The sequence below is a fragment of the Camellia sinensis genome, chromosome 2 (genome assembly GCF_055761805.1).
Source record: "Camellia sinensis isolate YWXY chromosome 2, ASM5576180v1, whole genome shotgun sequence".
Lineage (NCBI taxonomy): Eukaryota > Viridiplantae > Streptophyta > Magnoliopsida > Ericales > Theaceae > Camellia > Camellia sinensis.
The window spans coordinates 156,933,276-156,960,222 of record NC_138962.1 but is presented as its reverse complement, the minus strand read 5'-3'; the positions used below and the strand labels follow the sequence as shown (position 1 = coordinate 156,960,222).

The following is a 26,947-nucleotide window of genomic DNA, read 5'->3' as shown; positions in this document are numbered from 1 at the left end:
TTTTTTTGGAGTGTTTTGTTGAAAAAATAAAAATAAAATGAAAGAAAACAAGGGAGAAAGAAAATAGATAAAAAATATGATTATATGAAAAACATCAGTGCGATTGTTTCAAAATAAAGTGGGGTATTTAAAAAAGAGGAAAAGTGACTTGGAAAAAATAAATAAAAATAAGTGATTTTTGAAATCAAATGGAGGAGAGAGAGGGACAAACCCATGTGATAAAGTGGAGAGAGAGTCGGTGAGTGGGGTGCAAAAGGTGAAGGAGAAATGATGGATTGAAAATGGTTTGGGTCAAAAGTGGACACTGTTAGTGGGGATTTCAAGAGCCTCTGGTGGCATTGTGGCAGAGAACACCCCAACCTGGATTTTGGGTGGTAGCAACTGAGAACACCCCAACCTGGATTTTGGGTGGCAGCAACTGGAAAATATCATAGATCTGATTTTTAAAAAACCTCGTGACAGCATTTCATCAGCTTCATCCAAGACAAACATTTTGATGTAAACAGGGCGAAGTGATTGTCTCCGCAACATGTCAAACACACGACCAGGAGTACCAACAACAACATGAACCCCACTGGAGAGAATGCGCTGATCTTCGCGCACACTAGTCCCTCCAACACAAGCATGAACCTTCACACTTTGCTGGGCAAGTTCAAGAGTGGGTGGAAGAACCAAAGCTTGGCACTCAACCAAGCTATAATCTAGCTGCTGCAGAATTCCAGAGCAGAATGTTGCAGTGTTTCCAGTTCCAGACTGTCTCGTCATATGAGGTGAAGAATTCTTCTCCATCAGCCTCACACATGACTACAGTTGCACAAATCTTTGTTGATTTTATCAGCGGAATAGGTTGAGGTCCGGCGGGCGGCTAAGGTGAGGTTGCCGCCCGCCGGGGAAGCGAAAATACTAGGTTTTAAACCAGCTCTGATACCATGTAAGAAATAATGTATAGAGAAAGAGAGAGAATAAATTGTATGTATTATTATTGATTGATATGTTTTTGATATTACAAATGGTGAGTGGCTCATTATATAGGAGAGGGTGAGTGTAGTAGGTGAGGAGTAGGTGAAGTGGAGGTGGTAGTGGTGTAGTGGGTTAGGTTTAGTGGAGTAGGTGAGGTGGTAGTGGTGTAGTGGGTTAGGTTTAGTGGAGTAGGTTAGGTGGTAGTGGTGGTAGGTGATGGTAAATTCTAACACTAAGTTTGGGGTGGGATAGGATCATAACATCCTCTATCCTCTAGATTCTGTACATGAACCCAGCAGCATGGTCTCTCTCTAGGTAGAGCTGGCCTGCTCCACATAAAAACTTGCATCTCTAGCCCTCAAGCCATAAAATCCCCCAAAGTCCTGTGGTGTGTATAGAAGACATCAGTGCACCTAGGTCCTGCCTCTTGACCTAGGCACTTGGGTTGTGCAGTGCAATATTGTTGATAGAAGCGTGTGTGACATAACTTCTTGTTGTAATTACCTCAAGCAATGCAACTAACTCAATACTTGCCTCTTGCAATACAGGACTCCTACACCGCTAGGACGTTTGTTTGAGCATTGTTCTTAGGACTAAAGCTTATGCAATAGGCTATTCTCCCTTTATAAAAATTTTCTAGGTATAATTACTAGCAGGTCCTATTGACTGAATTTATTTACTCATAAATCCTAAGTAGTTTTTTTTTTTTTTTTTTGATGATGTGAAAATTTTGAGATTTTTTAGATGTGTTTTGTATTTGTGGAATGATCATTTGGTATTGATAATGATACTGATAAATTTATCAAAGTGATAAACAATTGGCACATTTGACTTTTGTTTGAGTTTTAATTCATTTGTAGTTTATTTGTGTTAATTTGTATTGGAATATGATGTGAGAAGTGTAACTAATTGATTTGTATTTTTGTTAAAATATTTTTATAGTGATAAATTTATCACTGAAAATTGAATAGGACCCTTTGATAAATAATTCCGGTCCACAGGACCGGCTCATATCTGCCCCAAATTTGTTTTGTTGCTGATCAAAAGGAATGCTAATCACTTTTCAACATGGGCCTGACACGTGTCCCTTGAAGGTTGGCACATGTAGGTCTATAGCACAGTAGTAAACATCAAGGTCTAAGTGTCTACAACACGTGTTGGTAAAGGAGATATCTACAAAAGGAATGCTTATTGTTTCCCTCTTTCTCATGTATATTTTGCAAGTACAGGGCTTGTACCTCTGCTGCTTCGAAACCTTTTAACACAGGTTTCCTTATTTCTCCCAAGAAAAAAAAGAAAAAGAAAAAAGAAAGAAACACTCATCCTCTTTTGATACATCTAATCTTTCATAATAAAGACTCAAGCAACGGTTTGGTAAACAAGGCAAATAGGATAGTAGTTCAATCAATGCTAATACATGTCGAAATGTCGTAGAAATTCAAAATTAACTTCAAGAGCATACCAGCACCAAGAGAAATGCTCCTCAAGGAAAATGCTAGCTGGAAACCTTGGATCAGAGCCTCTTGACTGGAATTCTACATGACAACGGACAATAAGAAAACAAAAGGTATGACAATAGAGGAGCACCTTAATGATGAGTAAATAATAGTTTACCATGAACAAGGAACACAAAACAATCAACAAATATATTAATATTTCAAAGTCATGCATATTAAAGAACAGTGTGAAATCTTTGGAAGAGAAGCTACAAGAGAATAAATGAAGCATCAGTATTAAGGCCAACAAAAATAGAAATAATAAAAATCTGATAGAGCATCAAGTTCAAATAAGGACATGATTGTAAATCTATAATGTAGCAAAAGGGTATCTCAAAAAATAAAGAGATCCAATCATCTTTTAGTGATGCATGATTAAACCTTTATTTGCCTTCTTTTCGTAGCAACCCAAGGTCAATTGTATAAGCAGAAAATCAATCTTAGAAATTCATATTTCAATAATCTATATCAAGTTGAAACAAATTTCTATGAAGTTAAAATATGTAGACATAAGTTTTTAAATTTCCTACAGGTTTACGCAGCACAAGTTCTTATAAGAAAAAGCCTAATATTCCTTTAGAAAAAATATTTAAATTGTTTAGAACTGTGTCTAACTAAATTATTAAAAAAAGAAAGTGTGTAAAGCATGATACAAGTCATATCTTGTTTATAGCTAAATGCTATTTCCATTTTGAGGCATAAAACTAATAATTATTATTATTATTATTTGAGTCTATTCCTTCTTTAATGCACAAGAATGGCTGATAGTCTACTGATATAGTGAGGCACTCAAGTTTGTCTAAAAGACATTTAAATTTGATACCGTTTAATTGTGATTTCAAGAATTTCATCTCTTGCTGAAATTTTTACGGGAATATTTTAAGCAAATAAATTCATAATTTAAGAAGCACTAAAGGCCTAATCGTTCGTAAGAAAAGCTGAAGAACTTAAAATGTAAAAATTAAGCATAGCAAAACTGTCAAATACGAAGGCAAAAAAAAACTGTAAGTTTCCACAATAGTGAAGGACAAGAATCACCCAAGGGAGAATTCAAGAGAGAACCAGAATTCTAGTATAGCAACATTACCTTGGTTCGTGAAAATAGGACCAACAGGCTATATGTATGAGCAATTGCTTCATAGTTTTCGGGTGTGTTTAGAGGAGATATGGCTTGTGCCCATAGTGATGAGAACAGTAAATTGATCTGTCTAGTGCTCAACCTAAGAGAAATCGCCTCCTGTGGCTAAATCAAAAGTGTCATACAAGATAGTTATGAAATAATTTTTATAAGCATTATTAATTATGTACAAAAATGTTTCATTGGCAGGATTGTAAATTTATACCGGCTCTTGGTCTGTGTCTACAGATAATGAATTCCTTTTCATGCTATAAGCTCGGCTGTAACTCGACTTCAATCTGTTCAACATGGATTGGTTATTGATCTTCTCATCCTCATCATCCACAATTTTGTCTTTACTTTCTTGACATAAGTTTTCCTGTGGGGAAGATTGTTCCTTTTTCATCTTCTCAAAGAGAGCAGCTGAAGAAGAAAAGACAGACGCTGTTCTTGAAAGTGTCCGTTGAATGTCAGCGGCCTTTGCTGAGGAAGTTGTTGAGCTACGACGAGGGCAAACAGAAGATGGGACAAGAACAACAGAAAAGACACGATGTGCACCCAGCCTTGTTTCGTAGTCCAGACAGACCATAGCCAGAAGTAGTTGATGAAACAATGCTTCAGGGAAAGCCTATAAAATAATAGCAGATTAAGTTTGAAAGTGTGGAAAATTTGCACTAACACAACCTCAGACTACAAGTAAAAGAGTTTAGCATGCTCTTGCCTTATTTTGGTATGACAAATTTGGTATTGATGCTACAATTTGAGCAGTACGATAAACAGCAGCAATTGTGGTTCTGGCCATAACTGTAATATTTGAGATGCTCTCCAACATCACTGACATAATGTCCAGAATAGGACCAGCATCTCCAACCTGCCTTTCAAAGGATTGCTCAGCTCATTTATTTATTAAACAAGGCATCAATGCCAATTGACTTTCAGCATCATATAAAGGGATGAAGGAGAACAAGATCACCTTACGTGATAATTGCACAAGACACTGATCAACAGCTGCTCCATATTTCTTGTTCCATTGAATTATTTCTTCCCCAAGGTTTGAGTCATCGAGGGAGCAGTGTATGCTTTTTCTCAGGTGTCTCATCATATCACTATATGCACCAAGTATTGTCACAGAAGGCTGAACCTTTGTTTCTCGAGCAAGGGAGGTAGCAATATCAACAATGTGTACCTGCATGTCAGGGTCTTTTAAGACATTCTTGTGATCAAGATGCTTGATTAATGTGGACAACAAGAAGTGTGTGTTCTGCCCTGCAAATTGAAGTAAAACAAAATGCATAAATGGTCAACCAAAGTATCAATAAAATGAGAAAAGAGGAAAAACAAACGATACTGAAAACAGCTTAGGTGAGTGGATAATTCGTAACTAAACAGATCATAAGAGGCAGTTGAGTACCAGAACACTCCATTAATAATTGCATGTCCATCAATACAGAAAGGGCAAGCCCATGTTCAGGCGACCATAGATTTCCTTTGTCAAAATAGCGGAATAAGGATTCTAGTACACGTCGTATAGTTGTAGCCTCCTTAGCTAACTTGACCATGTTATGCAGGCAAACCCTGGACCAAAATTGAGGGGTCCTGGCATCTTCACTGATAAAGAATAAAGTAGATATTAGACAAGATATGAAAAATGCACATAAAGAAAATTTAATCACACTTATGAAATACCATGACAAGAGGAATTACACAGTCACATTAACTTCGCCTCTCTCATTCACAATTTTCTTCCAAGACATAACCCTTGTCATGGCACCTGATGAGGGAGAAACATGACCATCAACTTTTGGCTCTTCACTTGGGGTACCTTGATTAAGTTCATCCGATTTCTCTTTAGGACCTCCACAGTTTTCCAAGACTACTAAAACAACCTGGTTGATTAAAAATATAAAATGCTGTCATTGAATAGTAAACATGTAGTCTTGCCAAGAAGAAAAAATATATACATCACAAGCATTGTTTTAGCAAAGATCAAATGCCAACAAAAACAAATACAACAGTGGACCTATTTCTAGAGCAGTTATGGCTATTGCAAGGGGAATTTACAACCTTTTGATATGCAACTAGAGCTTCCCTGCAACCCCATCTCGAACGTGGAGATGCAAACATTCATACATAGAGAGAAGGAATGTCAACAAAAGACAGAATGCAAATGGGGACCAAATGCAAATGGAGAGACTTGAACCCAAGACCTCCCCTAACCTGAGCTCTGATACCATGTTAGTTCACCAATTGTCCAAGAGCTTAAGCTATTAGAAAATGGGCCCAACAAAGAATATCAAGCTATTCAAGAAGCTAATCCCAAATTTAGTTATGGATAATATGTGATGGAAAGATGGAAAACTACATTTAAAAATTAAAAGGGGGGGGGGGGGGGGGGGGGAAGAAAAAAAGAGGCCAGGGTGCCACCACGATATCATTTCCACACACAAAAAATTTAGCTTCCACTTTTGCACCATTCATGATGAATTGATTAAATCATATTGTAGGATAAAATGTAAAAAGTAAGTTGACTAAAGTACTTCACTGGAAAGTTCTTAGAATCAGTTTAGTGTTTAGTTGCCAATCTCATGGATGACCACAAAAAACTGCTTTAAGAAAAGAAATATAATATACAACTTACAACAACAACAAAAAAATTGCAAAGATTAAATACGGAAAAGGGTGAGCTCATTCAAAAAAAATATACAACAAATAATTCTTAATTAACTTACATTATCAAATTCAGCTGACATATGAGAGAATTCACCAATGAACCAGATCTGTGATAAAAAATAAAACTATCTGAGAATCCGAATAAGATAAAATTACTATACACGGGACTCAACATGATGAAGAAACAAAGATGAAGCAAGAAAAAGCATATGATTAATTAAAATGTACACCATGAGAGGATGATAGATTTATAGAGGAACCTTATACTACAAAAATCTCAAATATCCTAAAAACTGAAACAAAACTAGAAACCAATAAATTACTTAGACACTGATTGCATAAACATAAAGAAAGTGTCAGGTCAATTTTTCAAACCCTAAAGTAACAATCCTATGTTTTTCATTTTATTTTATATTTACTGGTAAACAGGATTTCCTGCTCAGAACTTCAATTTCGTATTGAATTTTTTTTATACAAATGATTGGTGAAAGCAAGACAGGAAGTCTAGTATTTGGAGGGCATGCAAGGCAACAAGAGTAAGCCTTGTAATGACTTTTGTCCTAAACAGTGTGCGTAAGAGCACATAACTGAGATGAAGCTTTAATGTAATAGGATAACCATTCAGATTCAAAAAAAAAAAGGAGAGTCAATGCAGTATTGAGTGATGCACCAATTAAAAAACAAACAAACAAACAAACCAAAACACTATGTCATGTAGCAGAAAAACCATGGAAGTCAATTGGTAAAAACCTTACTCCAAAGCTTTGGTAGCACCATCTATTTAGGAATTTAGGAGCCAACAAATGCATAGAAACAACAATGCCCAATCTGTTGGGGAGAAACTGAGTAGTCTACAGGTGCCAACACCAAGTCCAACAACCATTGTTTGGAACTCATACCTATTTAAAAGCTCAAGTTTGTAAGTGGTAACTCCATCAATGTATATCAAGAGTCCCTTTTTTTTACTTTTTATTCAATGTGGGACTTCACTCATTCACATATTCTCCAATAATCTTCCCCGAGTTATGCTAGGGACCCCACATAAATTACCAAATTTTCTACCAAACCTCTCACATGGGTGTGGGACCTATGAGGTTTGGTAGAAAATTTGGTAATTTATTTGGGATCTGTAGCATTTTCCAATCTCCCCCTCACATGTAAACCATAAATCGAGCCAAACTCCCCCTTGAATCTGATCTACAGGTTCACCATAGATTGTATATGTGCTCCCCCTTAATTTTGATCTTTACTTACTCCTAATATCTTGTCCAACCGGAGCTACCACACACACTCCGTCGTAATATTGCAGGCTTGTTAATTGCGTGCACTTGGATTTTTTTTGCTCCATTGAGAGTTACTCATTGATTTTTCTTGCTCCATCGAGAGTCGTCATGCAAGCCCATTGCATCAATTCAACTAGGAAAGTCTACCCATAGATCATCAATCATCGACTATGACACCACTTGTTAAGGAATCTGAGGAGCCCATGAATGCAAAGCAACAACATGGCCCAATCCATTGTGAGAAACTGAGTCCACATGTGCAATATAAGTGTCTAACACATTGTTGAAACTCATACCCACATAAAAGCATAAGCCTCTAAGTAGTGAGTCCATCCAATGTACATTAAGACCCTCTCTTTCTACTTTTATTCAATATGGCTTAAGTGGGACTACTCATTCACACATGCTCAACACCTTATAAAATTCCAAAGGTACTTGACAAATTCCTCAACAGTTACTCTACCATTACATATAATTATCTAAGGAAAATTTACAAATAGAACTTATAGCGATCCCGGGTTTACCCTTGTTGTACAGTGATCCGGACATGTGTCCGTGGATGTTGGATGTTGTTTATTATCTTGTTTGCATCCTTTTTACTTTGTATATTGAGTATGGGATGTGTTGGGCAGGTTTGTTACAGGTTGGTTGTGTTTGGGAGCCTAGTGTTGCTGCCCAGATTTTTGGTCCTTCGCTCGAGCGAGGAGTCTGTCGCTCGAGCGAGAGTAGTGTTGCCCCGGTTCTGGACCTGAGAGTTGTAGTTTCTGGCTCGAGCGAGATTTTCGTGGCTCGAGCGGTCTGGGTTTTTCTTCGCTCGATCGAGAACTTCTTGGCTCGAGCGAGAGTTTTCTGTGTCTGGTCGCTCGAGCGACCAATCCTTAGCTCGAGCGAGCGTGTTTTATATCAGCGGACAGCAGCGTCTAAAACATCACTTTTTCAGTCCCTTTCTTTGATTAAACCCTAAATCCGACACCCTCTCTCTCTAAACTTGCACTCTCTCTAAGGTTTGATCTCCCTAGGGTGTTAATCTAGCCTAGGGCCTTTGTTAAAAAGATAGAGGGCGTTGAGAGCTTCGATTTAATCTGAAAAAGTTTGGATTTGGAGCAAGTTGATCTTGGAGTCTTCATCTCCTTTTTGGCTTAAACTTCAAGGTAGGGATATCCTACTCCTCTCTATGGGTTTTGTCTTTAAATTTTGGTATTTTGAGATGTTGGGCTTGGTTTGGTAATTTTGTGAAAGTTTGGGGCTTTTGTGTAATTTTACAAAAGTTGGGGTTTTATTCATAATAAACCTAGATGCATGTTTGGCATAGAAAAATAGAATGATTGTTGAATCATTGATGAAAATGGGACCTAAGGGTTGAAATGGTAATTATGGAAAATGGCCTAATTACATTGTTTAATTAATTGGGATAATTAATTGGTGAGAAATGAGGAAATGAAATGTTGATTGAATATCCATTTGTGCATTTATTTTCTGTTTTAGAAATAACTGCTTTGGGCTATCGGTGGAGGATAGTCGAGATTGTTGTAGACAATGCATGATGATTAGGTAAACGGAAACTAATCAATGGAATGTGTCATGGAACTTGACGGTTGATAGAATACATTAATTGTGTGTATTGTGTGATTGTATATAGAACCAATGTGTTTATATACGTTATGTGTAGAGGAGGAGATAGGGGATGTACTCCGCGGTTTAGGGGAAGATAGGGGATGTACCTCTAAACCGGATAGGTATTGAGAGGAGATAGGGGATGAACTCCGTAGACAGAGCTCATATGCTTGTCTAGAGAAGTGAAGATAGAGCTCATATGCTTATCTTTGTGAAGTGAAGTGTGGATACAGCTTGTATGCTTATCTGTGGATATTGTTGATATACATATCTGTTGTAGAGTGTGGATACAGCTTGTATGCTTATCTGTGGATATTGTTGATATACATATCTGTTGAGAATGTGGATATAGCTTTTATGCTTATCTGAATGTGAGATATAGTTTTTATACATATCTGTGGAAATGATGATAGAGCTAGCATGCTTATCTGTCGAAAAAGGGAAAATGAAAAGTAATTGGGACTTGTAAGTCATTGACATAAATATGTAATTTATGTGATTGTATCAGTGTTGACCAACTATCAATTGCTAATGTTTTAGTCATTGTCCATGGTTGGTTTAGTGTATTTCTACTGGGCTGTGGCTCACCCTATATGGGAATATCATTTTCAGGTACAGGAAGCATGCCACCTCCAAGGACATAGCTGGGAGGCTAGTGGCGGGCATAGTTTTGTCGTTTTACTTTTGATGTATTACATGTAATTTCAAGCCAAGGGCTTAATGTGTAAACGAGTTAGAACTCTTTGTTGTAACCAAGTGTTAACTTGGAAAGCTGTAAGCCCGTAGGGCATTTTGTTATGAGGTTAACATGTAATACTTATGTCTTGGAATTCTAATGAATGAAAGGAATGCGGTTAGTTTATATGTAAATGCATGTCTTATCCGATGGGTTTAATGTTATTATTTTGAGGGCGTTACAGAACTCGTATAAGTCACACTGATGTAACAATGACATTCTTGCAATTATGAATCAAAATAATGGGTGTTTTGACTTCAAATAAAAAGACCATGTCATTCTATATGAAACATCTATATAGCAATTCTATTTGTATAGCATTACCCGTTATCCAAAGAACGTTATAGTTTTAGTATCCCCAGATATTTAGATCACAATTCCTATAAACCCAGTTCTACTAAAGTAACATGCCATGTGTTATGCCTTAATATTTAGCTTCAAACCCTGTTTCTTAAATGTTTCACCATTGTAATTCTCTAGGGTATGCCATCAATTATACGTGAGAATGTACTATGATGTTGTATGAAGATGATTAAATATATGATGATCATACTTTAGTTATATTTATGTGTTGCTCTCCGATGTGTTAGACACCCCTAAGAAGCAAGGACACTTCTAAGAAGGTGACGTGTCTGTGTCAGATACCGACACTCTTTGGACACTTCCCCGACACGTGTATAACGCTCTTCAAAGCGTGTCCTATTTTTGAATTTTTTTTAAAGACTCAGACACTCTTTGGACACTTGGAGGACACACATGTCTATCGCTTAAACACATGTGTCTATCGATTAGACACATAGGCAACTAATTATAAGTTTAAACAAAGCAACTTAAGTTACAATAATAAAACAAAAATCATATAAATTTCTAAGAATTAGTGTCATATTGCATTTTTTTATTATCTTTAAATGATATATTCATATATTTAACATATAATAAATATATAAAATTATATATTTCATGCGTATTCGTGTCGTATCTGTGTCGTGTCGCGTGTCCGTGCTTCTTAGGACAACCCAATGCAGGAAGATTAGCTTAATCCAATCTTAATTGGCTTAATAGAAGAGTTTAAGTGATTTAACTTAATGCTAATTGTCATCCTAAATACTAAGTGTGGCATTTTGTTTCTGGGTCAGCTCAAGCGAAGGATATTGCTCTCGAGCGGAGAATTTCAGCTCCCAGTATCTTTCGAGTTTACAGGCGGGTTGCACGAGCGCAAAAAGTTGCGCTCGAGCAGAGAATGTTGGCTCCCAGTTGTTTCATTGTAACTCTGCAAAACTTCTGAGGCTTGTCATTTTACGCTCGAGAGAAGAAGTTGTCGCTCGAGCGAGCCTTCGAGTTTGTATCTTACGCTTGAGCGTAGGAAGTTGCGCTCGAGCGGACTGTGCAAATTCAGCAACTTTAAAATTACGATTCTAGATCATTCCTTACACTTTTCATTTCTATCTTCCCCTCTCTCTCCTCGTTTCCGAAAACCCTAGTTTCTCACTCTAAAATACTCTCCATTTCTCTTGGAAAATCTCACTTTCCGACTGATTAGAATTTTGATTCGTAAAGGATTCTTCTAGGATCTTTGATATCTTGCTTGGTTCTTGAGGTAGGGTTACCTTTAACCTAGTATTTCTTTATTTTGAAGAATTTTTGTGATATTGTTGTGACCTATGAGCCAATTTGAAGATTTAGTTGGGTTAAGCCCATGTTTTACATAAATAGATTGTTTTAGTTGACTTTTGCTTGAAATTTCTTGACTCCTTTTACAAAACATGTATATAAATGTTGTTAGACCCTATATCCATGATGAAAGAGAGACACCCCAAAATTTTGGCAAAACCCTAACTCCCATTTTGAATAGAAAATATTAATTAGAGTGGAATTCCCTTAAATTCTTGGAGTGTTATGAATAATAGAGAGATGAATGATGTGAATATGATTAGGGTACTGGAATTGTGTCTTGGACATTGGCTTTCTTTGAACATTATGTTGTGTTTCATCACTTGTTATGTTGAATGCTTGTAAATGGAATGGAAGTGTGATAAAATTGTTAATTGTGCATGAGTACGGGAAAGAGTCGGTTTTGAAAATGTGGTGTTGTTGGTACCCGTGTGAGGAGTTTAAAAAGATATCCAAATGCCATGAATAGGCTTATCGCTAGATGAATGTGGGAAAAATATTTTTGGGGGTCTACTAGTCCTGCCGTATTGTAGTCGGCAAAAGTGAAAAAATAGATGATTTTGGGTGCCCACTCCCTGCCGTATAATAGTCAACAAATGTGGGGGCGGTTTTTAAACAAAAGACACTTGTGTTTGGACATGGACTCTTGCATGGGACTCCTGGGTTATTCTCTTTGATGTGATGATAAATGTTGTGTGATGTAAATGTGATGGTGCAATTGCTATAGTGTTTACATGATGTACAATAATTACCTGTGTATCTAAACTCCTTAATGTGTTTTGTTTCAACGATGTCACATGCTTATTCGAATAATTAAATATTTGGTTAAATGTATTCCTACTGGGCATATTGCTCAACTCGATTTTATTTTTCAAGAATTAATGATACACCACATTCTTGATGGGTTGGAGAAGACAAGCAGTAGCTCATTTTGGGAAAGTTTAGTTCAAGAATATTATGTTGTTGATGTAGTAGACATTGTAACTATACGTTTGAATTTGTTTCGTTATTTTGTACGCCCTTGAGGCTTAATATTTTGTAAGGCCATCTAGATTATTGAACTGGAAAGTGAAACCAAGATGTTTTGTAAACGTTGGATTGTAATGTCGTAATTCCTAGTTCAACAAGAAAGATGACCTTTGGTTTATATTATGGTGTTTGTATTGGCATGTTCTTGTATGTTTTAGCAGCGCATTACACTAAGCACGAATTATGATTAATTAAATCTAAATGTAATAAACTAAGCCAAAGCTAGATTAATTGAGTTCAACATGATGATTATTGGTTGATGAGTTATAAAGGTGAGTGTAGTGGCCTGGGTCAAAATCCGTCCCTTTTTGCCTTTCCGTTTGGGGTATGAGTTTGTTTCAGTTGACCTTTGACCTTACCCTATTGAGATTTGACCTTGGAACACCTTGGGTTAGCTTCTGGGTAGCAATCCAGCATTCATGCATGGGCTTCTTCGCGCCCACAATCTTGGAGGTTGAGCCCACGACCATAAAACCCTCCTAGTACTTTGTCTACAAAAAATCCTAGAACCCGCTTGCTGGCCCGCGACCCTCATGGTCGCGCCCGCAGTGATCTTGGTCATGCTCGCGATCATGTCATTCATGCCTGCAATGGTCTTGTTCAAGCCCGTGATGATGCATCTATATAAGTGTTGAGTGCGCTTTAAAAGTCACTTTTTCTGTTTGCTTCTCTCTTCTCTCTCTTTCCGCCATAGCCGAGTTCTCAAGCTTGTAAATACTTAGATCCGTCAACTTAGGGTCAAAATCTCTCTCTGGTTCTTTATACCAAAAGGTAGAGTGTGACGAGGGCTTTCTTTTGAGCCGGTTCGATCGTGATTTCGTTGACGTTGGAATTTTGGATTTCTCCTCTTCGCTTCAAGAGGTAGGAATTGTTTTGCTTCTTTTCAATAAAACGCTATAGATAGATGTGTGGCAGTTTTTATGAAATTAACAACATGATTTTGTTATAAGATTTCTAAAAGCATAAGGATAAGAGTTAGGGTTTGAACTTATGGGTTTAATTTTATGCTTATGGTTGATTATGGAAATTACGTGCTATTGAACATGTTTAGGATGTTAAATTTAGAAAGCCCTAATTTTAATCAATGATTTTGAAAGACGGAATTAGTTAATGTTTGTGTAAATGTTGAAAATTAGGAATAACGGGATTTAGTTTTTGGAATTAAAGAGTTGGCTTTTGTAAATTGAGAAATGAAATGGGATTATACATTGCGATAAACGTTGTCGTCGTTGAGTATGTTTTTACAAGAATTACGTTGTTAGAGGTTTTGTCCTTGGCCATCGGTGGAGGATGGCAATGATTGTTCTTGAATAGATTATACGTGTTATGTGTTGTTGATTATATTGTGTAATTATAGAGTGATTTGCTACATGATAAGATGCTTAATGAATGTCCTATATAGATGTAATGTGATTCTTTCAGTTAGCAACTGGTAAAGTAGACAGTCCTATATAAAGGTAATGTGTTCCTTCCGACTAGCAACCGGTAAAGCAGGCGGTGCTATATGTAGGTACTGCGTTCCTTCCGACTAGCAACCGGCAAAATGGGGTTGTGGCTTGGGGTTTGGCGAGACCACAGGATATCCAATTCACCTTTAGTGTTCGGTGATGATAGTATAATGTGAGATGATTTATGAGACTATGTCCGGTAGAATATTGATGTACATGTTTAGAATGGTAATAGTGTGGACTTGTTTTCTAAAATAAATGAAGTTGTAAGTTCTTTGAATAAAAAACGGGAGTTGTGAAGATAAGAATTGTGTTCTTGAAATTGTAAAAGAAGGAATCTTTCGGGTTTCCTTTTCTTTCTATAGACATCCCTTCCATGGTATCAGAGCAAGGTTAAGACCTTCGTATTTCTCGCTTCACCGGCGGGCGGCAACCTTGCCTTGGCCGCCCGCCGGACCTCAACCTATTCCGCTTATTTTCTACACATACCTTCCCATCATTGCCCAAATCCACCACATGTACTCATCTTCCCCTATATACACCGCCAGATTCCTTTAATTTTGCCTGGAGAAAGTTCCAAGTTCCATGTATCTATACCTCTCTCTGTGTGTTTTGTCTCTGTGCCATTTTGTAGAATTTGGCTGTGTACTCTGGGCTTTGTTGGTTCTGTTGATTCAGATAGATTCATAGAGAGTTTATGAGATGAGTTTTCTCTCCAAAAAAAAAAAAAATACCAGGGCAGCTCATGAGGCTGTCGTCGTCCTTTCGTGGCACATCAGAAGCAGAATCAGCAGCAACACTACTTCTTGGTTTCAAATATTTTTTCGCTAGAACTGCTGATCTTGTTGACGTTAGTGTGAGCAATTCCAGATGGTCCAACCCACTAGTAATATTATCTTGCTTGTAGCAGGTTGTGGGCTTGGTTTTGTCTCTAACATTAATGTTGGCCTAGGAGGTGTTGGAAGACAGCTCTTCGTGGTTTGGGTATTACTATTATTATTTACACACGCTGTTCTCTCTCTCTTTTTTCACTTTTCAACCCATGTGCACTTGTTTTTATTCTACTTTTTGACAGGTTAATGGATTGACACTATCAACCCATGTGCGCTTGTTTTTATTCTACATTTTATTATTATTATTATTAACCACACCCAGCAGAGGCAACATAAAATAAACTAAAAACATATCAACACACTGCTGCAGCAGTAGAGAAAAAAGGGCAACACACATTACACTTGCTTTCTTTATTTATTTATTTCTTTCTTTATTTATTTCTCTCTTTCTTTCTTTATTTATTTCTTTCTTTTCATTCCTTTATTTATTTATTTGTTTGTTCATCCACCGCCCACATCCCTCACTTTATTTAAACCTCCTTTTATTTTATTATCTACTCCACATACCCATCATTCTTTTCCCCACTACAAAATATTATACTAGCCTTCATGGATTCCCCTGGCTTTCACCACTTTATTTTATTTTTTATTATTATTATTATTTTTTTTAAAAAAAAAAAAAAAAAAAGCCAAAGAAGAAGACGGACTGCACACCAAACTCATTTTATTCATGTCGGGGCTCACCCCGATCACCATTTTACACCACCAAAAAAAAAAAAAAAAAAAAAAACCACACAAAAACAACCACACCCACAGTGGAATTTTTCTTTTCCCTTCTCTACTCTACTGCAGGTCTCTTCTTCTTACTTTTCTCTTGGGTGTCCCGTGCCAGTCCGGTCTCCGTGCTTCCTAATCCGCCAAGCACGTTCACTCCCCCATACTCCTCCACTGCAGCATATGGCGGCCCTCCAAATCGGAACATAACGGTGGCCTTCCGCTTCAGCTCTTTATTTTCCGCCTTTAGGACACTCATCTCTGCTCGCGCATCCTTATACATGCGCTGGAGCAGAGCCAGTTGGGCGTTTAACTGCTGCACCTCATTTGTCCTACTCTGCAGCCGGTTCGACAAATTTGTAACCGCAGTCATGGTTTTCACACATGACTTCAACGTATACTGATTGGCCTCCACATCCGACTGCACTGCCATTCTTTGCTCCACAGACCGCATAGGAAAGTTCAACGGAGCAAACTCCGGGGCGCTTGGTTGAGGTTCCAGTGCCACCGCACCAGTTATCTCTCTTGTTGACTCGTTGAGGTCGGGAAAGAGAATGAGCAGACCGCGGAAAGACGAAGCCATTTTTCTGGGCAACAGAGTGTTACAGAGTATCTTTCTCAGCAAAACGAAGAATTTTTCAGAGGTTTCTCTCAGTTTTTCTGTCTCAGCTTCTGCCTCAGCCTCAGCCTCAGCCTCCGTCTTGGTTAAATAGCCGAGGCAGCCACGCGTATCGCGCGCCACTTGACGCCAGACGACAAACGGGCGCGCCAGCCAAGGCACTCACGTGCCTCGCCATCATATCTGGCACGCCTTTTAATGGATTGGGCACGCCTTTTGATGGCACGCCTTTTTTATGGATTGGGCACGCCTTTTGATGGCACGCCTTTTTTGACAGATTGGGCACACCTTTTGAGGGTGCGACTTTTTAAGAGTCCGACAAGACTCTGTAAACTGTCCCGACATTGATTCCGGTTAGCTCCTTCATGGGTCCGACAAGACTCTGTAAACTGTCCCGACATTGATTCCGGTTAGCTCCTTCATGGGTCCGACAAGACTCTGTAAAACTGTCCCGACATTGATTCCGGTTAGCTCTTTCATGGGTCCGACAAGACTCTGTAAACTGTCCCGACATTGATTCCGGTTAGCTCCTTCATGGGTCCGACAAGACTCTGTAAACTGTCCCGACATTGATTCTGGTTAGCTTCTACATCGGTCCGGTGTGACCTCGTCAACTGTCCAGACTTTATCCTCTACAACGGTCTGACACCACCATACAGTGTCCTCTACACCGTTACGACACCACCATACAGTGTCCTCTACGCCGTTATGACACCACCATACAGTGTCTTCACCAACGGTCTGACACGACCATACAGTGTCTCCTATCCTCTTTTATTTTATGTATTAGTCTATTTCTTGTTTTGTTACTCTCTCCAAACTCAAGTTGGTTAGTTTCTATCCCCCTTGAGTTTGAGGGGGGCTGTTAAAATCCACCTACTACACACCTACCACACACTCACCTACTCTCCACCTACTCCTCACCTACTACACACTCACCCTCTCCTATATATAGGAATCAATGTAAATATATCAATATATCAATCAATAATACATCAATTTTAACACGTATGTATGTATATTTTGGATATAAAAGTCAACACTACTTACGTATCTATGACTTGGAGCATTTATGATCATATCTATCTATAGGATACTATTGCTTAGAGTCATTGGGATTCCTACTAGATTATATGTTCATCACACGTTGAATATTTTTCAAGTGCAGGCTTGAGAGATGTCTTTGGAGTAGAGATCTTCTTATTGTTGGCCACAAGGCCTATTATTTGTAGGCAGGATGCCAATGTTATGTATAGAGGGTAAATCCCTTTTGTTTATTTTTCTTCAATGTAAGCCTAAAGGCATTTGTAATTTATTGTATCGAATGTTTCATCACTGTATATACAAGAGAGGATATGAATTGTTTATTCATTTTTATTCTGCTTCCGCATTTATGTTTTGAAAATGGACTTTAATATGGACTTTAATGTTATTCGGGTAATAAAACTTAGGGCGTTACAGTGAGACATGTTGGCAAGTGTAGGACATGTCAGGAATTACATGGTTGCAAATATGTGAACTACTAAGGACAACGACACCTCATGCTTATTAAAATACTTCTCATGCTAACTAATTCCTACATAATCATACAAAGACAAGTGTAAATTTTTCACAGACCAATTTTACATGGAAAATTATACAAATTGTAAAAGAAAAACACAAAGGTCTCCCATTTGGGGGTTTACCAAAATTCCTAGAGAGAGAGAGAGAGAAACTAGAGAAATGGGAAGAAGAAAAGAGAGGCAAGAAGAAAAAAAAGAGGAACTCTAAGCTTAATTTCTTGCTATTAATTGCAAAATAATCCCTTACCATCAAGTACGTAGTAAAAATTTGATTAAACTTGAGCCTAGTCTAAAGAGTTAGAATGTCAAGAATGTGATGAAGAGCATGGAAAAAAGAATAAGGCAAATCTAGAATTTCACATAGAGAATGTTTATGGCATGATGGAGTGAATTTTTTGAACAATTTTGAGTATTTATTTGTTTTTATTTTAACTCAGTATGTTGCTTGAAAAAAAAAATCATTAAATCAAGTTTTAGTATTTAATGGTGTTTTAGTAATTTCATAATTTGTTGGCCATCAACTATAGGAGTTGCTCATAGGTTTTTTTTTTTTTTTTTGGATCAAGTTATTTAATGGGTCATTATATATGAGTTTTGTTATTTCTAGAATAGTCTTAGAGGTTGAAAGGGACAAAGTTTCCTAATTTGAATTCATAGCGTAGTTGGAGTAGAATTAGAAGTCATAGTCATAGTTGCTCTAGAATATTTGTAGTTCCTAAATATTATTCACCCAAAAAAAAATTCCCAAATATTCTTAGTTTCTAAATTTGAGTCATAGTCCTAGAAGTAGGAGCGTCTTTAGCCTATAAATATGTGTAATCTCAATGATTCAATAGAGTTGATATTATGAGAATTCAAGATTGTGTTTATGTGAATTTGCCTAACCCATGCAAGGGTGAAGCACCTCTTTCCTTCTCTTTTCTTCTTAATTTTTTTCTTCTTTGGCCTCTTACTCAAGTTAATATTTCCAGGCGACTATTCACAACCTTCAAAAGGCGCACTATTTAGCCTCAAAACCCTAAATCTTGCAAAAATCAACCCTAATCCCTTCTCCTGTTGGCCTTCAATTTAACCATTACAATCCTAAAGAAAAATGTTTCAGAGCTCTAAACAATGAGCTCTGAGGGAGCTCTAATCAGTGGAACCCACCCATTGATGTAATGTTTTGGCCTTTTTTTTTTTTTTTTTCCTTCACTGCCAGCTCATTAGAGCTGGCTTTAGAGCTCATTGTTTAGAGCTCTCTATCATTTCTATAAAATACTCACTCTTTAGGCCCTTAAATAGCCTATGTTCTGAAAATTCAGCAAGCTACCACTTTTGAAAATCAAACAAAATCTCACACTTCTCATCTCCAAACCCTAGAAACTTTCTTCTCTCTTAGAACCCTAACCCAAGAAGCTTTACAAACCAAAACCCACCACAATTCCAATTGTAGGCAACCTTAGGGCAGGTTTCCTAAAGATGTCCTACATCAGTTTGGTATCAACACTGTTGTCATATCACGAATCGAATTGTCAATCGTTTTTCTAAAATAGTGAATTGTGATTCATAAGATTCACTTCATTTATCATAATATTTAATATTAAATATGTATATATATATATAAATATATATATGTTTAAATATCAATTTATATATATAATAAAAAACCACGTATATCAATATAACTACGTGATCTGTCTATTTATTTTGCAAAAAAAACATTGTTTCATGCATTATGTAAATAAAACTCAATCATAGTGAATTGCAGTGAATTGTAGCAAATCATAGTTAATCGCAATGAATTGTAGTGAATCACAGCTAAACTATACGATTCACTCAATTTATGATTCAACAACACAAATCAAATAGTGATTCAAGCAACCATTGATATCAAAGCTCAAGATCCTATCATGTTCCCACCAATTTTTTTGATAAAATTGTTTTCAAGTAATAGTCTAGCTGCACATGCCCATAGAAGAAGCTGGCAATGTTTGATCAAATTCAAGAAACACTAACTTGGCATAATGTATGATGCATAGGGTTGCAAATGAACCAAACTGTTCACGAACAGGCTTGGCTTGACTTGTTAAGGGTTTCGGCTCAGCTCGGCTCGTTTAAACAAGTCGAGTTCGAGTTCGAGCACGAGAATATTAGGCTCGTTTAGTAAACGAGCCAAGCTAGAGCTCGAATAAACTTGGCTTGTCAAGCTCGGCTTGTTTATCTTTATTAAAATTGTACAATAAATATAAATATATATAAATAATAGTATAAATACATTATTTATATATTAAATAATATAAATAATATTTTTTATTTAAAAAATCTTAACGAGCCGAGCCGAGCTCTAGTTTCATTAATATTAATGAGCCGAGTCGAGCTCGAGCCCAGTTAGTTATGGAGTTGAGCTCGAGCTCGATAAGCAAACAAGTCAAGCTTGAGCACAGCAAAGCACAGCTCGGCGTGGCTTGGCTTATTTGCAGGCCTAATGATGCAGCACCTAAAGTGCATGTCAATATTCAAAAACCAAATCCAATAAATATGTAGACTGACATGGAAAGACAAACTATCAAACAATTCACTTAACATAACTACGAGCAATGAGGGACATGGAAAGATAAAATATCAAACAATTCGAAACATAACAACGAGCAATGAGGGCACATCACCATTGAGGAAAGAGCTTGAAGCCCAGCAGAACGCAAATACTTCACCCTGTCATCCTCCTCCCCCATTTCTTGAGCTAGAAGACAAAGTTTTGGAATCAAGCCTTCTAAGTTAAACATGTAAGTACCATCCCGCTGCACAGTACAATGATACTACATAAGCATACTGGTTGATGCAAATAATCTTGCAAGGTTGACAACATCTTAACTACAAGGCAGTGCTTCCACCGAAAAAAAAAAAAAAAAAAAAAAAAATTTGATGATCCAAAAGGAACGGAGAGAAGAAACCAATAGCTCCCACCTGATTATTTACGAACTCAAAAAGAGCTTCGCATCCAATAATGCGCATTTCATCATGCCTTGTTTGGTCCAACATAATTTGTATGATGCTGAGCAAGCTACTTGCAAACAATGGCCTGGCACATATTCTTACTGATGAGGAATTCCATACGTAAATAATGAAATGAATACTTCACAAATGTTGCTATACGTAAAATGCACCAGAAAAACTTCAATAAGTAACAATTTCCCAAGCTTTCAAGTCCTTGTTCTTCAATATAAATAAGCCATTTCTGATACTGTTCTGGTGGTAACATATCCACATAATTTAGTGGTCGAATACTCAATATAATTTGCAAAAAATAAAATAAAATAAATCCATTTTCAAGTTACTGGGACACTATGCTCAATCCTAAGTAAAAAAAATCTTGTTAACATAATTTTTATAAAATAAAATACAATAAACTGAAAGAAGGAAAATGGAGATACAAAGTTCCAGTGACAGTCTTGCAGCAAAATTATCCAATTTTTCTTCCCAATAAACATGACTTTTTCATCAAGTGCTTCTGACCCAATGTGAAAATAATTCAAACAAAAAATCCCTGACAAGCTCAGATAAATGGGATGAGATTCACAAATCCTTGATGATTTTAAATTACCACATGGTATCTTTTCAATTAATTACTTATATCTCTTGCAATTTTATTTTTATATATTTTTGGGTAGATTTTTCCAATTTGTTCCTTATATTCTGGCTGAAAACTGTTGCTAGTGAATTCTGTAACTTCATGAAATTGATCCCTCTAATTTCAAAATTCCAATTATTGCACATCCAGGACAAACCCAAAGTTGCTCAAATCATAAGAGGGTAGTGTATCAAGTTTTAGATTGCCAAATGTTGCTATCAATATTTTTTTTAAAACATCACTCCACACTATCAAGATAAGCAACCTGAAATCCCAGTATAAGCATTGATACAGTCACATATTCCTGTCCTGATTTCCATATATCACAATATCAGTCATTGTTATCTAAATAGGATTGATTGCTAACAATAAATGTCTCATCTTTTTTTGGATAGCACTGAGCAAGGTCACCATACTAAAGAAGGCCAGAAGCTTGCATCCTGTTTAGAGGGTACAATGACACATAGGCTTTTATTTACTAAAGAGCATTAGAGCCATTGAGCCATAGAGAATTAGTAAATGAGATGTACTTAGATTCTTTGAACATCATGTTAGTGGCGATTTGAGAATGGTTGTTAGAATTTTATGATTCATGATTCGATTCATACAATTGGATACAAGTTTCAAGCAAAACGATACGTTTCGTGCAATTGAATCTTAAATTAGTGAATATTACGATTCAATTGCAATTCACTACAATTCAATTGCAATTCACTACAATTCATTGTGATTTATTACTATTCACTACAATACAAGCAATTCAATTCTATTTGCATAATGCATAAAACAGAGTCGTTATAACAAAACAAAAAATGAGATCAACTAATTATATTGATATACATGTTTTTATATGTATACATTTATATAAAATTTAGTTATACTCGTATTTATATAATTTTAAACACTATATATGTATTTTTATATGTACATATACAGATATAAAATTATATATTATGCTAAATAAAGTGAATCTTATGATTCACGATCACTATTTTAGCAAAATGATTCACAATTCGATTCACAATTTAACAACAATGGTTTTGAGTATTTCATTACTTTTAGTGGTGTCTACTCAAATGGTTATACCTATTTGTTATAACATGGGTGGATGTGGAGAAACAATTGAGTAATAACCTAAAGAACCTTCAATTGGATCGAGGAGTGGAATATCTCTCTTGTGAGTTCTTGGACTATTTTGAAACGTATGAAATTCTTTCTTAAATGACTGCACTAGGATAATCCCAATTATGGTGAAATTATGAGATGGAATACATTACTTGGAATAGTAGTGTCGAGGATAATGTATTTTGTCTTGTCTATATATCCTATAAACAGTTATTAACATACTAGTTTGTATCCAATTAAATCTCTCTCTAAGACACTTGGGGAGTTGTAATTTGGGTGATAGCCTAGTCCACAACATTGAAGGTGTCTAGCATTCGTGCTAAAAGAAAAAAATGGATAGGTCGGAGACACGAGTGGAAGTATATTATTCTATTGGATATTCAAAGTGAATAAGAGTTGATACATCAAGACAGATGGTATTTAAATATTGTTTTCTGATTTATGATTACGTGATGCACCGGAAACTCTAGGATATATGTAATCTACATTATTGTTCATGAATGTTGCAGTTTCACGTAAAGGTTCTTATCACTATATATGATGCACCTGTAACTGTCAATGATTTATCTTATGATGCACTAGTATCTCAACGTAGTGGGAGAATTGTAAAAATAATTGAACCAGTTAATGTTCTTGGAAGAAGCATATGATGCTTCTTGAGAATTGATCTTACAAAATATGAGATTGAAATATTTGATACAGAATTGTGATCCCCAGTTTAGTCTTTGTTCCTTCTTCATTCTTCTTCTTCTACTAGTGATACATTATCACCCTTTAGGCACAAAAACGTGCCCACCTCAACCTTTTCAAATTGGTATCGGAGCTTCTATTGCTCATTTTGGTGTAATAACCTAAGTATATCTTATTAACCATGTCAATGGAAATGGACATGCCTAGAGAAGGTGGTTTTGTGTTGAGACCCCCTTTATTTGATTGTTGTAAATATACGTAGTGGAAAGCTGGCATATTTGGTGTTCTGAACATATGAGAGCTTTCTTGATGTATATTCATTAACATATTTGGTGTTCTGTTGAAACTGGATATAGACCTCCTTTGGATTCAGACCTTAGTGGTGAACAAAAACCTAAACTTGCTAATGAATGGGATAAACTGACTTTGAAAATTTTGGTTGGAACTCTATGGCACTTAATGCAATATTCTACTATCACACCAAGTGGATTTAGGAAGATTTCTAATTGTGAAACTACTAAGAATGCTTGGGACATTCTAAAGGTTACCCATGGGGGAACCCTCAAAGTCAAACTCTAAACTGTATGTATCTTGCTCAATAGTATTATTCCAATTTCTTTTTTATGAGTGTAGGTAATGATTGTCTTACACCAGTGCAAAATTTTAGTTGGATCTGGAGTTCGCAACTCTTTGAGGTCCAATAGAGAAGATAAATGGACCCAAATAATTCAACCCGACCCAAACTGGTTGAATCCAATTGAGCCATGGATTAATCTGAGCAGCACAATAAAATAAAAGGAATTCAGGTTTGGTGGGGTTGACTTGGAGGCCTGGCTATTTCAGCTTGAGTAAGGTATGTCATACCTTGGGTTCTGGCCCTTCTAGGTAAACTAAAAACCCAAGTTACCCGATCCAACCTGCATAAATTGGATTCCTAGTAAAACAGGTCGATTTGCACAACCAGAAACCTGATTGGGTTTTATAAATGATCTAGCAATGCACTTATGTATGAAAGTTTTAGATTGAATTGTGACTTGACTTTTAGTTCTATCGTTTCCTCTGCGGGAAGTTTTTAAAGTTTGCAGGCATTTCAATTTAGTAAAGCTAACATGCTAAAGTACAGTGCTAAAATAAATATAACAAGCATTGAGGTTTAGAATACAACTCAGCTCTAACAGTTCACAGCAGCTTATAAATTTGTGATTATTGAAGTTAATTTAAGAAGAGGAAAGTATTCAATAGAATGCTTCTGCAGAGACCATTGTGACAAACATATTATTATCTCCTAAAATGCTGGTGTTCAATGGCTTATAAAGATAACAGGACAGCTAATGATGTAAGTATGAAATTTTTACTATAATTGCAATATTCCAGGAAATTATAAGGAAAAATACCCCAAAAATGGTCATAAACACTTGTTTGATACCAAAAGAAAGAACTCACATTTGCTCCCTACAAGATATTAACAACTTCCTGTATATACACAAAACAACTTTTACAGAATGGAAGTTCTCGCTTCTCAAGTCTTTGTAACACCTTTGCTCAAGAGAACTTGTGATCTGATAATAAGATTATGAAACTCAATTAATATAGCAATCAAGCAAAACAGGAAAGGAACAAAAAAAAAATGTATATACTTCATTAAAGTCATCTGACTAACCAAATAAATCACTTTGCAAGATAATGACATGATGCTTGTCTCCAATCATTAAATTGTAAGTAAATAGTTGAATTTTTTAATAAGGCAATAAGATTGAATATGGAGAGATAGTAAAGACAAAAAAGAGAATTGAAAGCGTGACAATTTGTTTCAAGTGACCACTCAATCAGAGATGAGGTGCTCCCAGTAGTTGTTTTGCAGGCCGAGGGACCGCTCGAGTGAACAAGTGGTCACTTGAGCGAAGATGAGGAGTTCCAATATCTCGTCTTATAGGCAGAGATACTAAGAGACCTCAATCACTACTCGAGCGGTCTGCGCGATTTCAGCAACTTAAAAAGTCACTTTTTAGATCATTTCTCCCACTTTTTTCTTTTCTCTCTTCTCCCTCCCTCTCTAGCTCTGAAAACCTTAGCTTTTTCTCTCTAGAAATCTCCATTTCTACTTAGATTCACAAACCCATTGGTTGCAAAAGTTGAAGGTTGAGTTAGGACCAAGCTTCCTACCGATTGGATTGGGATTTCGCAAAGAGTTAATTGATCATCTAGCCTTCTTAGTCATGAAACTTGAGGTAGGATTATTTTTAATATTCTATCTCTTTATTTTGAGGATGTTTATGTGATGCTATTATGACATTGATGCTATAACTTAATGTTTGAGTTACAAGGATTAGGACTCCATTGTGTATTTACCCCCCAAGTGTTGAAGTTGTGAAATTTCTAAAAACTATGGGTATGTTTGGTTTGCATTTGGGAGATGAGTTTTAGAAAAAAATTTCTAAAAAATTGTTTGGTTTGAGTTTTTCTCAAAAAATTTCCAAAATCACTTTCTCTCTCTTACACATCAATCAATCACTTTTTCTCTCTCCTCTCTCCTTCTAGAACACTTTTTCTCTCACACACATCTACTCAAATTCTCCCAAAATATCAAATCATCCCAAACTCCCAAAAAAATAACTCTCCCAAAATATACAACCAAACAAACCAAAAAAATTTCTAAACTCTCTCTCCAAATTTTTTTTCAAAAACAACTCTCCCAAAAACAAACCAAACAAGCCCTATGAATTCATGTTTTCTCTTTTTGGGTAATATTATGAGTTGAACTAAATATATTTTGGGTTGTGATGGTGCTATATGGATCTTTGAATAATTAGATACTCTGTTAAAAGTATTTCTACTGCGCATCTAGCTCATTCTTACCTGACAACTTTCAAGGATTGGTGAGGTGCCACCACCTCAGTGACAAGGAGGGGAATACATTCTTTTGTTGATGGAGCAAGATATCTCTTGAATGTAATGTGTGGAAGCTCCGAGCGTATATGTTTTGGGACCGAGAGTCCATTTTGTTGCACAAGGCTATGCCTTGTTTAATTGTAAGCCATTAAGGCATTTATTTTTTTTATTTATCCTCTAGCTATTTGAACTATGGAATGGTCTATGTATTTAATAGATGAACATATTTTGAAACCTTAGTTCAATGAGAAAGAGGACCTTTGGGTATGATGTCATTATGATTATGACAAGCTTTTAGTTTAACCATGTTTTAAGTAATGACTTAAATTAAATCATTTGTGAGCATTACAGAAAGAATACAAAGGTTTAACATGGTTCAACCAATCTTGGCCTATGTCCACCACACACACAAAGCCCTATGGGCTACATTTTCATTCACTTAACTTGATACTCTTGTTTACATGATACACCATATATATAGAGTGGGAAATACAATCAAATCCCTTCAGTTAAGGAAATGAAATAAGTAAAAGATACAAACAATCTTGATAAGTGCAAATAAAGGGCTCTCCATATATTCTGATATCTTCCATATCTTCTAATATCTTTAATAATATAATCTTATCTCCAACATAAATAACCATCAAAGGGAAAATGCTATCAAACAGACTTCAAACTTTGCAAGTCCTTTTCTTACATTTCTTTTCCACAAATCTTCTCTACTTGGCATATACTTCATAGCCACCTACTACTCCACCTACTACATACCTACCTCCTTTAATCTTCTATATATAGGACTCATTGTAAACACAACATAGATC

The 26,947-nt window shown here is 36.3% G+C and overlaps 1 protein-coding gene across 3 annotated transcripts in view; it reads right to left on the bottom strand.

The window, feature by feature from the left end:
• Window positions 1–26,947, bottom strand: part of LOC114324132 (protein SEMI-ROLLED LEAF 2) — a 59,707-nt gene that overhangs the window by 12,263 nt on the left and 20,497 nt on the right. For 2 of the 3 annotated variants that reach the window (XM_082915956.1, XM_082915958.1), the window contains exons 3-13: window positions 24,681–24,796; window positions 20,759–20,873; window positions 20,461–20,592; window positions 6,303–6,350; window positions 5,278–5,459; window positions 4,985–5,181; window positions 4,547–4,839; window positions 4,295–4,444; window positions 3,800–4,201; window positions 3,544–3,699; window positions 2,423–2,495 (exon numbers count right to left, since the gene is read on the bottom strand). In XM_082915956.1, coding sequence (XP_082772082.1) covers window positions 2,423–2,495; window positions 3,544–3,699; window positions 3,800–4,201; window positions 4,295–4,444; window positions 4,547–4,839; window positions 4,985–5,181; window positions 5,278–5,459; window positions 6,303–6,350; window positions 20,461–20,592; window positions 20,759–20,873; window positions 24,681–24,796 — 1,864 coding nt within the window. The remainder of the gene's footprint in view (window positions 1–2,422; window positions 2,496–3,543; window positions 3,700–3,799; window positions 4,202–4,294; window positions 4,445–4,546; window positions 4,840–4,984; window positions 5,182–5,277; window positions 5,460–6,302; window positions 6,351–20,460; window positions 20,593–20,758; window positions 20,874–24,680; window positions 24,797–26,947) is intronic. The other variant, XM_082915957.1, reaches the window with a different exon arrangement.